Source organism: Cnephaeus nilssonii (assembly GCF_951640355.1).
Source record: "Cnephaeus nilssonii genome assembly, chromosome: 3".
Lineage (NCBI taxonomy): Eukaryota > Metazoa > Chordata > Mammalia > Chiroptera > Vespertilionidae > Cnephaeus > Cnephaeus nilssonii.
The window spans coordinates 43,664,460-43,677,957 of record NC_137074.1 but is presented as its reverse complement, the minus strand read 5'-3'; the positions used below and the strand labels follow the sequence as shown (position 1 = coordinate 43,677,957).

The 13,498-nt window shown below is 45.7% G+C and overlaps 1 protein-coding gene across 5 annotated transcripts in view; it reads left to right on the top strand.

Annotated features, from left to right (window-relative positions):
• Nucleotides 1-13,498, top strand: part of DGKG (diacylglycerol kinase gamma) — a gene marked incomplete at its 5' end in the record, with an annotated part of 157,826 nt that overhangs the window by 110,064 nt on the left and 34,264 nt on the right. For all 5 annotated transcript variants that reach the window (XM_079766048.1, XM_079766045.1, XM_079766047.1 and 2 more), the window contains one exon: nucleotides 12,607-12,784. In XM_079766048.1, the coding sequence (XP_079622174.1) occupies nucleotides 12,607-12,784 (178 nt within the window). The remainder of the gene's footprint in view (nucleotides 1-12,606; nucleotides 12,785-13,498) is intronic.

The following is a 13,498-nucleotide window of genomic DNA, read 5'->3' as shown; positions in this document are numbered from 1 at the left end:
CAAATTAATAACAACAGCAGCCACTTAGGGAACACTGACCTTGCAACAAGTTCTGTCCCAGCGCTTGCATACATCACCTTATTTAATCTTCATAACAACTCTGCATGGTGTGTATTATTCCCATTATTTACACAAGAAAACTGAGTTCCTGAAAGATAAGAAGTACTCCAAGCTCAGCTGAGTTTCAAGCGCACATGCCCCCATAATGCTACAGCACTACCCTTCTACGGTCCACCTAGTTAATGGGTGTGCCTACTGAGCTGGTAGTGGGTTCCCACTGGGACATGGCAATCAGCTCTCTGAAGCAAGGACTCTATCTTATTCCTTCTGTATCCCCAGGCCCAGCACAATGCCTGAAATGAAGTAATTGCTCTATATTGATTGTAAAATTGAATCAACGTGTGAAAAAATCTCATAATTAGTGTGAACACTAATAGAAATTACCACTAGACCAGCCTCAAGTGAGATATTTTTTGTTGGAAGCCACCAAAATAAAAGGGACCCACCTTGCTGCATTTGTAACACAAAAGGGGAGATGGCTGAGCCTGCAGTCTGGCACTCCAACCTCCCACGCCCATCTCGGAGCTGTTGCTGGGACCTTTGAAAGTAGCAGAGGGTGTGGGACAACTGTGAACCCAGGACAGGAAATGCCAGAGTTCTCCCACCTCTTTCCCACCAAAAGGAGTTAAGACAGTGAGTGGGCAGAGCCCATATGGCACCAAGGGTGCCAGGCAGCTAAGGGGCAGGGGAAGTAATCCTGAAAGGCAGAAGAATGGGGTCTCCATTCTGAGGCCTATCTAATGGCCTGGAAGCCTACTGCCTTTGAGCCCTGCCAGTCCCTATGGCCATTAGCCTGCTCTGTCTGCTGGAAAGTCTGACCCCTCAGAGAGCCCCATCCACCCCAAGTTAGCCTGAGCTCCCCAGATGACCAAAAAGCCTATTAATCTGCATCCAGAGCAAGAATGCCTCAACACACCAGTTTCCTCTAACTTGGGAGGGTGGAACAGTGGATAGGAAATGGCTTTGCCCTCTGTCCAACTCTGAGACAACCCACCACCATGAGCTCTCAGAAATAGCAGTTTTGTTTTGGAAACTGGCATCCAGTGCAGGTTTGCTCCTGGAAATGAATTTGGTTCCCCCCAGCTGCAATGTTCTACTTCCAGCCTCCCTGCCAACACCCCCTTCCAGCTGCCCCTCTCAAAGGCACCATTGTGCCCGCCTGGCACAGCAACAGAGGAGGGCTGAAGAGGAAGAAAACATTTTCTGCCCATGGGATGTTCTTAAGCAGGTTGTGTGTACATGGCTTCAATGCTGCATTCCTTGAACCCACACAAACCCGCCAAAACTCCATCATCCCTGTCACTGATGGCAGCCACCTTCCAGTCTCACTGGCCCACCAGAGCTCACTGTCAGAGAAAGCAGAGTGCGCAGCTGGGTGGGAAAGGCTGGTGGGAAGTGGGGGGAGGGGGTAATCAGATGACACTTTTTTCAGAGCAGCACTCTAGCCTGCCAAAGCAAAGCTGAACACAGACGCTGAATCTCTGATCTGGAAGGGGATTTAGTCCCACTTACCACTCAATAAACTCATTTTGGCACATTCTGCTAAGTGCACATCCAGCCTCCTCCTGAATACTACACGGATAGGCAGCTCACTACTTCTCCAGATGCCTGTTCCATTGCTGGACAGCTCAGAATTTTAGAAAGTTCTTCCCAGTGTTGAACAAGGATGTGTGATCCATTCATCACCATATCCTTCCCTTGTTGGCACTTAGCACAATGCTTAAAATAAGTACATAATAAGTGTTTGTGAGATATATCACTGAATTCCCCATCCATTGGACCTATGTCTACTCTCTGGTGGCACACAGAACATGCTTCCTGCTCCTCCACATGACTGCCCTTCATAGGACTGAAGATCTATCCTCCACGTGGTCTAGTATTGATCTTCTGAACTCATCATCCTCAGTCCCTTATATGACTTGATGAACAGACCCATGACTATCCTGACCTCTCTTGATAGACTCCATATTTCTCCAGTGTCCTCTTTAAAATGAAGAAGCAAATCCCTTGTATCTAGAATATTCCAAAAGTGACCTCTTAGGTAATAGCACACAAGATGAACAGGTATCAGGTACATACTCTATAAGTTGAGCTGTCTTCTTGTTCTTGTCATTTGCATCTCATGCAGGAAACCTGCAGATTCATGAAGCCTACCACGAACCTAGATAAATTTGGAAAAGAAGGACCTTCCTTAGTTTCACTGAGTCAATATTTCTTCATCTGTAAAAATGAGGCCACAAATACTAATACTGTAGGGTTGCAAGGATTGGCATGTGAAGTGCCTAGTTTATAATGTTACTCAATAAATGATATATATTAATGTTACCATATAACATATGTGTGTATTAGTATTAGTATCTAACTGCCCTCAGCAGACATTAGATCCTAAAATGATATCAAGCAATCCCTCTGAATGCAAGGAGGCCACTATCCTATAAGATTTACCTATATACCAGGCCAATTTTTAAAATTGTACTAGACTGTCTTTCCAATAATGCTATCACCACTCACCAACACCACTCAATTTATCGCCTTTTCTTCCCTCAGGAGACACATATTATTGACAATAAAAACATTCACTCCAGTGCTTCTCTAGAGAAAAGACATCATTGTTTGCTCTGGCTGCTTTTCTTTCACTCCCAATAAATTTCTCTATCCTGGCCATAGGCTCTGCAGATATGCAGACATCTACTTCCTTCCCCTGGTGTGCTGGAGCCGGCTTGCTTGATGGCACATCTCTTCCCAACACTGGTTTCAGTGATGTCATGTAGGTAGCTTGAAACTGGCCATAGTGAGAGCATTTACAGCAGGGACCACAATCAGACCTACTGCTTGTTCTTCTTCTTCTCCTTTTTTTCTGGAGATCCTGCTGCGAAGCATTTAGCAGCACACCACTGCCTCTAGCATTGACCTGCTGTAAGCACCCTGAACACAGGGATTGTGTCCCATTTCTGTTCCATCCCCAGGGTCTAGCACAGAGTACGTAGGTTCTCATCATCCTTGATGGATACATGGGTGCTTTTGTCTTCTGTCTCTTAATGTCTCTCATATAAATTGTGCTCCATGTGCCCTATTCTTGTTACCAATTGTTCAGATGTAGATTTCCCTTAGCTGTGATCAGACCACTCCTTTCAGACTTGGGTTAACCTTCCATCTCTCTCCCTAACCTGGACACTCAGTTCACTTTATACTGTCAATATATTTATCCTGGGAAGTTATGGGGATTCATCTGGAAGGAACAAAACCTTATCAGGTCCTTTAAGGAACACCTTGGTTTCCATTTTGGGATTTCTCCACCTATTCTTTCTTTCAATTAACAAATAGTTATATTGGACATCTGATATGGGTAAGACATGCCAGAAACTATGGAGAATACAGAGCAGTGTAATTAACATATGGGTTCTACCATCTGAGAGCTTACAGTCTCCTGGGAACAGGCAAATATGCATAAGACATGTCAGAATATGCATTCCCAATGAGACAAAAACAAAGCAATGAAAATTCAGAGAAGGAGCTGGAAGGGTAGGATTTAATAGGCATAAAAGTGTTGATGAGCAATTTAGGCAGTTAATACAGCAGAAACAAAAGCAAGTAGGCCCAACTCTGTGGCCTATAAGTAGATCTGTGTCAGCTACCATGTCTGGCCTTTGCTAGAACCCAGCTAACACTCTTCTCTTCCTCAACTACTTTCCAAACCAAATGGGACCTTGGTCCAGTGTACCCAGGCTTCCCAAAATCTAACTTACATTCCAGTCTGGCCGACCAATTCACAGAGAGAACATCCTCCCCACCTACCAAAGCAGAAATGTCCCCACTGTAAATGAGCACTACCAGCCCATCCTTACCAGGATCCTACTGGACCCTGGGGCTACACAGAGTGGTATACGCGTGCTTTCCCTTCACCTAATGGCTATCAGCATCCTGATCCCTCAAAAAAGGTGGGAGCAGTGATCTTGGCCAGGTCTTTATGTCAACCGCCTCTGCCCTTGAGGCTCTGACATAGAGGCCAAGCATCTAGGGAAGCCACTCTATCCTTCTGCCCATCCGCTCTCAGCCCATCAGAACCCCTATTCAAGTGTGTCCAGATGTCATCCACCTCTTCCTCAGTCTTTTCCCTTCCTCCCCACTGTAATTGAAACATTATTTTACCTAAATCATGCCTAGCACTTTCTAACGTCCCTCTTCAAAAGATGCCCCACCCCCATTTCTCACTCACTTGGGAAAGGACTCCAGTATCATCCCCAGACCACTGTCCTGCCACTATGTTCAGCATCTTCTCCTCCACTCCATCTACTTCCCATCCTAGGCATTCCCAACTTCCTCCTCTCTATGGGCATTCATTCCACACGTATTCATTGAGTATCTTCTCTGCCTCAATCATCCATGAAAAACCTTTTCCTCAATCATATTACCCTTTTAGATCAAATCTTCTCTCTCTCTAGCCCCATTTGTCACCCAACTACATGGTGATTCTGACTCTGTTCCCTCACTACCACTCCTACTCATCTGGAGTCCCTAGTTAAACCCTGGCTCTTTGAAGAGATAGCTGTGTAATCTGGAAAGGTCAGTTACCAACTTCAGATCTCACTGTTCTCATTTTGGTAATTAGAGATTACCAAATCTAATGTTCCATCTGGCTTTCTGTGCTTTGGCCCTCATCCAGCTGTCAAAAAATTCCTCTTTACAAAATCACTCAGGACCTTTTGGTTGCCAATCCAAATGAACAAAGGTCTAATTCTAGATATTCTGACTTTAATTACCTGTGTGGCTAGGGCCATTTCTTTCATCTCTTTAACTTCCATTTTTCTCAGCTACAAAATGAGGTGACTGCACTGAATGACCTTTCAAGACTCTTCAGGTCTTTGATTCCATGAGAACATGTATACAGAGAAGAGAGAAGGAGAGAGATCCTTTTTGGAGAGTGGACAGGGAAGAATTCATGGAGAAGATGACATTTGTAGAGATTTGGAAGAAAAGCAGAGAAAGGGTGCTTGGGTGTCCTCAAGGGAACTGTGGTAATGGATCTAGACAGGGATCATCCTCCCCTGATTACCATCTCTATAATGGAAGATTCAGGATGACAGCACCTGAATTTGCTAACCAATCTGAACATCACCAAAAAATGAGACAAGCAAACTGTGTGACTCTTAATGAGATGCAATAGGAAATATATAACCCCACTGATAAAGTATTCTTGCCAAAAGGATTCAAACGCTGAATCTGATCAGGCCTCTGGATCTAAGAGTATCAATTTAGTGAAAACAGAGAAGACAGACTGAGAATATGTTTGAAAGACACTTCAGATGCAATCAGAAAAATCCAGAATCTGGGGAACACTACAGCCTACTTCTCAAAGTGTGGTCCATCCCGCACACAGCATCAGTATTACCAGGGAGTATATAGAAATGCAGAGTCTCAGGCCCTACCTCAGACTCCCTGAATCAGAATCTGCACTTTAATAATCCTGCAGTGATTTGTACCCACATTAAAATCTTGGAAGCAGAGCTGTATAGGACAAATGACCATTTCCTTCAATAAATATTAAAAGACAAGGGGAAGAAAACATGGGGAACTTATAGATAAAAAAAAAACCTAAAAGACATATCAACCAAATTTAATTTGTAGACCTTTCAGACCAACCAATTATTTTTTTTAAATGAGACTATGGAGGAAATTTGAACAATTACTGGATAGTTATTGATATTAGGGAATTATTGTTACTTTCTAATAGTAATAATGGTATTGGGGTAATTCTTTTTTTTTGTAAGAGTATTATTTAAAGATACATACAGAAGTATTTATAGATTAAATGCTATAGTATCAGGGCTTTGCTATAAAATAGTTTGGTAGAGAGGTGGGGAAATTAACTGGGGTAGAGTTAAAACAAGATTTAAAAAGAAAGAATCAAAGATGGGAGGGACAAATTACGATAACGCAGGAAACCTAAGAAAGAAAATTTCAAGCTGAAAGGGGCAAGTACTCCCAGAGCCATTGCGGACTGGGTTAGTCTGGGCTGGGAGAGGTCATTCCAGACAGCAGACACAACCCAATGGCAGCAGTATGAAAAAAAATAAAAAATCTGCACTCTAAACCAGAGAAAATCCCTATGATGGTGGTACCGTGAATCGAGGTTAGAAGAAGGGAGAATTTCCTAGTTGCTAAAAACTGAAACAGGTCATCAAATAAATTATGGGATCTCCTTCTCTGAGGACCTTCAGAAATAGGATCCACAGGGCTGAAATGGAGGCGGCCTTGCTCAGGGGAGAGAAAGTTTAGATCCGCAGCCTTTTCAGGTCACCGAGAAGGGAAGGGGCGGGGGAGGGGGGTTGGGGGCGCAGAGAGAAGGGAGTGGGGTGGAAAAGCCCACAGCCTGGCAGGGAAGCATCAGTGCCCTCCCTCTCTCACGCCCTCTGCTTTCTGTCCCTTTCAGAGAGCACAGATAACTTGGCGGATCCTAGTTCTGCCCAGAATTATGAGGATTTTAGGATTCGAAATGGGACGGGGAGGGGGGAGGGGCGGGGGACAGTGGACTGGGAGGGAGAAGATAAATACGAATTCCTAGTGCATTTAGTGTACACATAACTGCGCCTTGGCTTCGTAACCAAGTTTCCGGTTACCTATGCACCGGCCCTCCGCCAAACAAACAAACCATCCCTGGCTCAGAAAGAAACCAGAAGTGTGGGTATCGTCTGCGCAAAAGGAACCAATGTAGAACGTGGCCGACAGCTGCGGGCGGCGCAGCCAGGCCTGGGAGGAGGCGGGCGCCGGCCGCTCCGGGCCTGTGTTTGGGCAGATTCCTGAACCGCTTCCAAGGGGGCTGGAGCGGGGCTGGCCTCGATGCACCCCACCCCACCCCAGCCTGCAGCGCCTCCGTGGACCCGGCGCCGCGGTCCTGCACCTTGCCTCCCACGCACATTGGGAGCTCGGTTGCAGGCGTGTGCGCGCTCGCTGTCCGGGACAAGAGCTTTCTGTTTCAGCCCCAAACTGATCTATAAATACCTGAGTTCGCTGCAGCGCAGCCTGGCCTTCGAGGGGAATCGGCTGGCACAATCCCAAATTAAGGGATGGCTAACGGTGCCCGCTGGGACCGCCGCCCTCCTTGCGCGCTCCCCGGAAGCCCCCTGAGTGGGAGCAGCGGGCGGGGGACGGATGACGTCATGGAACTGTTGGAGGATTTAGCTCAGAAACCCGCCTGGGAGGCCCAGGGCCTGTGTTCCATTTAAGCCGACAATGTACCACTGTTGGCTCACTTTCCTAAATGCTTTCCACCTTTCCAGAGACCTAAGCGGGCCTGGGGTTCTGAAGGAAATCAGTGTGTGGTGTCCAGTTCACGAACCCTGAAGACTGGGCATGCAGATATGGGTGTCAAGGCTTTGACTAGCATGGGTCCGGCCACAGAGTCATTAGAACGCTACCAGCAAGGTTTCAGGTAGTGGGAGAATGATTTCAGGCCGAAATATGCTTCATGGCACAGGCAATACTAATGACTGTAATAATAATGCAAAGGATATGGAATGTTACTGCCTTCCAGAGACTAATCAACCCCTGAAGAAATGTTTATTCCCCCATCCCACCGCCATTTTACAAATGACAAATTAAAACCCAAAGAGGGTAAGGAACCAATGCAGCTGGCAAGTGAAGGAACCAAGATTTACTAGTCAACTCATGTCTCTCAATCTCCAAGCCCAGGCAACCTCTTTCCAACATTGCATTGCCTCTTGGCTTCCAAATAGGTACATTCCAAGGGTGGGGGCCTCTACTGTCCAATAGTCCCCAGGCTCCTCCCACCTCTTCTATTTTCAAGGAGATAATGGGGGGAGGGGACAATTTTTCAGAAAGCAGAGTGAGGACTGTTGGCTCTTCCCGAGAGAGGTTAATTTAACCAAATTAAAGCTAACACTCCTAGCTCATTTTGACTGGAGATGGAAGGGGCAGGGTACACTTAAAACTGCAATAGGGAAGAAAGGTGATTTGTGGAATCTATGTCCCAAGAACTGTGCTGTGCTAATGGTAATTTTTTTTTTTTTTACAAAGCTGGCACAGAGGCAAGATATAATAATACTTATCTTCAACAATGATGTGCCATGACTGCTCTAAGTACTCTACAAGACAGAGTAGTGGTGGGAAATGTCAGTTATTTAAACAACAGTGGGAAGTTTAATTTTGCTATAAGTCTAGCATCAGCAAAAGTCTCGACTGACTTTCATCTCCAAGGTAGGATCTGGCATCTGACTGCTGGGGTCTGCATTCTAGCTCTGGCAGCTTGTAGAGTGGAAGTTGAGTGGTCATGAGTAAGCCCTTTACCCCTGCGAGACCTTGTCAGTTGTGGGTAGAATTATGCCTCCTTCGTTGCACTCATGTGAGAATCCCAGGAGAGAATGTAGGTGAAGGACAAGCACAGTGCACAAGCTTGAGCTGCAAATATTATTACTATTTCCTCTCAGAAGGGAGGGGGCATTTTGGCCAACAATGAAGAAATTGAGGTGAAGTGGAAGTAACAACAACCAACAGGGAAAGTGATGGTGTTGTATAGGATACAAGAAGACAATGCTGGGCAAAGACCTGAGCAAAGCTCATTTCAGAGAGTTTGGAGAAAAGTAAAATCTGGCTCAGTGGGATTCTAGCCTAAATCTACACTAATAAAAGAGAAACATGCAAATTGACCATCACTCCACTACGCCCACCAGCCAATCAGAGCTATTATACAAATTAACCCAACTAAGATGGCGGCCGCCATGGAGGTGGAGTGAGCAGGAGGCTTGGGTTGCCCCCGGCAATGGAGGAAGCCAAGCTTCCTGCCTGCCCTGGCCGGCCCTGGCCTCCGCTCAAGGCTACAAAGTTTCAATTATAGAAGATAAATAAATTCCAGATACCTGCTTCCAGCCAGCCCTGGCCTATGTTTGAGTCGCCGGGGGGTGTGGCCGGCCTGCAAACCACCACAGGCCCCTCGCCCAGGCTGCCCCATACCCCAAGGGAACCCCCACCCTGATCCAGGACACCCTTCAGGGCAAACAGGCCAGCCCCCACCTTGATCCAGGCCTCTATCCTATCTAATAAAAGAGTAATATGCAAATTGACTGTCACTCCAACACACAAGATGGCTGCCCCCATGTGGTCAAAGATGGCTGCCCACATGTGGACACAAAATGGCTGCCACAAGATGGCCAGCAGGGGAGGGCAGTTGGGGGGGACCAGGCCTGCAGGGGAAAGCAGTTGGGGGGACCCAGGCCTGCAGGGGAGAGCAGTTGGGGGGGGCCCAGGCCTGCAAGGGAGGGCAGTTGGGGGCAATCAAGCCTTCAGGGGAGGGCAGTTAGGGGTGACCAGGCCTGCAGGGGAGGGCAGTTAGGGGTGACCAGACCAGCAGTGGAGGGCAGTTAGGGGCAATCGGGCTGGCAGGGGAGCAGTTAGGCATTAATCATCCTGGCAGGAGAGTGGTTAGGGGGTGATCAGGCTGGCAGGCAGAAGCGGTTAAGGGCAATCAGGAAGGCAGGCAGGTGAGCAGTTGGGAGCCAGCAGTCCTGGGTTGTGAGAGGGATGTCCGACTGCCCATTTAGGCCTGATCCTGGGATCGAGCCTAAACGGGCAGTCAGACATCCCTCAAGCGGTCCCAGATTGGAGAGGGTGCAGGCTGGGCTGAGGGACACACACCCCCATGCACGAATTTCGTGCACCGGGCTTCTAGTACCTAAATAAGAATATGTGCATAAAGGATGAAATGATGGAAGACATTTCAAAATAAACTAACAATTCATTAATTCTATTGAGAGGAAAAAGGAAAAGAGTGTAAAAAAGAATTACCCGACAGCAACAGGAGGTCTGGATTGAGCCCGTGCTTTCAGGGCACAGTACACATACACACAAAGGCAAGGGATGGGCATGTACCGAGGTCTGAATGCACAAAAGCCAGCTGAAGGTCAAGCACAGTGTTAGACAATGTTTGAAGCAAAAAAGAACATGGAAAGTATATGAGTTCTCCTATTCTTTTTCTGATAGGGGTTGTAGAGTCATCAGTTAGGAAATACTACTTGATTTTAGCACAACATCTTAGGTTTTAGTGGAAAGATCACAGAATTGAGGTCTGGAGACCAGGATACTAGTCTAGCTCCACCAATAGTAACTTGGGTGACCACAGGCCAAGTCCCTTAACTGTGCTGGGCCTTATTTATGAAAGATGGAGTATGTTCTCTTGGGTCCCTCTCATCTCAAAGTTCCAGGATTCCACATTGAAATTAAAAGTGGGCTGTTGGCAGTTCAGTCCAGAGGATGCAGCCCCAATATGACAGCCACAATACTAGGGCTATTTGGTGCACAATGTATGATGTGTTAAACTGACCAAAGAGAGAACGTAGTCCCTGCTTTTTGCCCCTTATATACATGTATTAATGACTTAATCCCCAAATGATAGGAAAGCTATGGCAAAAGGTCATAGAATGAAGATTTAAAATAAATTAGATGGACTAGACTAGGCCTGGGCTGAAAGCCAGATGAAATTAATTGACATAAATGTAAAGCCCTATGTCTAACTTATTTTTTTTCCAATACCTTTATAAGTTCAGGATAGGGAAGAGCTGGCTGAGAAATAGGTGATGGGATCAGGGTGTGGGTGACGTAGATGACTACCCATTCAAGCTAAACTGATGCAGCCATCATTTAGCTGCTAACCAAAGAGCTAGTGCAAATTTGACCATATGTACAAATAGGGATAATGATAATGGGAGACATGTCTTGAGCCCTTACATAGGCTTCCCACATTATCTCATTTCTGGGGTATCATAGTGTCATAGGATCCCAGCCCAACTAGTGTTACTGCCGTTGCCACTTGTGCCATTAGATCCTATCATTGGTATTGCTTTTAATGCTGGGGGCCTTACAGAGTAGGAGAGTAACAAACTGTAGTGTGTGCAAATCAGGGCAACGAGGATGGGGGGTGTTTGAAAACCAAGTTCTACAGGAGGGGACTGAGAGAGTTAACAGTGCTCACCCCAGAAAAGGCATAACCAAAATGGTACAAGAGGGAGGAGAAGTACAGGAGTGGTTAAGACGTGGGCCCCTACTATCTGCCATCAAATTTGTGTACTTCCATTTGTAAGTTCTATTACTTTAAGCAAGGTACTTAACTGCTGCCTCAGTTTCCCCAAATGTAAAAAGGGAGTAGTCATAGTAACTAACGTATAAAGGTAATAAATGAGATGTATATAAAAGCTCACCTGGCAGGTGGCAATGCTTAATACATATGCGCAATGATGATGATTGCATCATGCATCTGGTGAGCTGTCCCCATGGAGGAGCAACAAGGGTCATTTTATCTAGCTTCAGAAGGGAGAATAGGACTACTGGGCAGAAGCCAAGAAGAAAGAGCATGTGTTTCAACATAAAGAGACCTTTCAAATAATCAGAATTTCACAATGAAGCAATGAGTTCATATTTACCAGAGGAGCTCACTCTATTCCATTTTATAATTGGTAAAACAATTCATGGGGACAAGGAACAATAAATTAAGAGCATCAAAGAAATCAGAAGGTAAACAAATATGAATGGCAACAAGCCATACCTTTCTATTTCTCCTCTGTTGAGAAATCTCTAGAAGTTTAGATTTGTAGATAACCTTGAAGATCATGGATTTTAGTTGCATGCTTTTGATTTTTCCTGACTCACGATAAGCAAGATGAAAAGCTTGGGCTTTGTAGTGAAATTGCCAAACTTAGAACCCCTGCTCTGTTATTTATCGGCTGTGCAACCTTAGGTCACTCCTCTGGGTCCAGTTTTTGCTTCTGTAAATGAAGTAAACTACCCACAATCCTGATGAACAAGGATCAGAGCTAATATATTTCTTGCTGCACTGGTAAACATTATGGCAAAGTGGTCTGACTTTATCTGTATATGAGACAGGCAAATTCAAGCCTTCTGGCCTTTTGTACCTGGAGGGTAATTCAGGTGGTGGAGATTGGATTAAAAAAAAACAAACTGTGCTACGACAGCAAGCACATATGCCAAAATTGCACTTACGATACAGATGCAGAGACAAGCAAATTCTGAAAGCCTTCCAAGTCTTAAAGTCTGCTTTCACAGGAGGGATAAAATAAGAGGTGGTAAATGAAACTTTTCTGTCATTGTTGAGAATCTGTGTGTTAGGTTCTGGACTCAGTGTACTGTCAAATCTTCACAATGTTTAGGAAAGGTCAGAATTGGTGATAATTAGGCTGGGCTGGAGAGCAGGTTTGCAATTAATTGTCTTGTGAACCATCCCTAAGGCCTATAGAACATCACTGGAGCCGTGTGCTGTCTTCCCCAGAGCTGACCAAGGCTAGATCTCCCTCATCTCACTACAGTGGCCAAAAGTATTAGGGCCTGAACAAGTTTGCCCAAGATTCAGCTTCTTACAGAAGTAGGCTGGTGGCTGTGGGCCAGTCACATCCTTCATGAGAGACCCCATACATACACACACACACACACACACACACACACACACACACACACACACAGCCTTATATTGGAGTGCACTGAGTATACTAACAGATGACCTTTTCTCTCTGCCCCTCCCCTCAGTGTGACGGGGTTGGGGTGGACCTGAGCAACATCTTCCTTGAAGGCATTGCCATTCTCAACATTCCAAGCATGTATGGTGGAACCAATCTCTGGGGAGAAACCAAGAAGAATCGGGCAGTGATCCAGGAAAGCAGAAAGGTTGTCACTGACCCCAAGGAACTGAAATTCTGCATCCAAGGTAAGTCAGGCATGAGGAAATCTGTTCTAGGTCAGTGCCCTGATGAGAGGGTATTCCGGTGGGTGGTATTCATGCTCTGGGGATACGCGGACTCATCCTCCCTGATGTTGCAAAGTTTACAACCTAATTGAGAAGAGAAAATTAACAATAAGGAGCCCTTAATGACAGTAGTCAAGTTGTGGGACTCCATGAGGTCAGGAGTCAAATGCTGCTCCTATCAAGGTTACAAGTGTCTTCCAATATTTATATTTAATAGTCATTCTCAACCTTGATCTCACTTCACCTGCCAGTGGCATTTGACCCAACTGATCACTCCCTCTTCCTGAAAATATGTGGCTTCTATGACTCCACACATGGTTTTCCTCCTAACCCACCCACTGGTTACTCTTTCTCACTCTCTTTTGTTAACTCCTCCTCTTCTCTCTAACCTCTTGATGCTGGAGGGTCACCAGCCCTCTTTTCTTTTCTGTCTATACTCACTCCCTTGATGACCTCATCCAGTGGTGAGACTTTATTTAAATACCACATGAGTGCCAATGACTCAGCTCATCCAAAACAGAACTCCTGATGTCCCTCCCCCAACCTTCTCCACCCACAACCTTCCCCATTTCAGTTGATGATAACTGCAACCTGCCTGTTGCTGGAGCTAACATACTTGGCATCATCCTTGACTTCCATTTTTATTGCACATCTCACATCCAATTTATCAGAAAA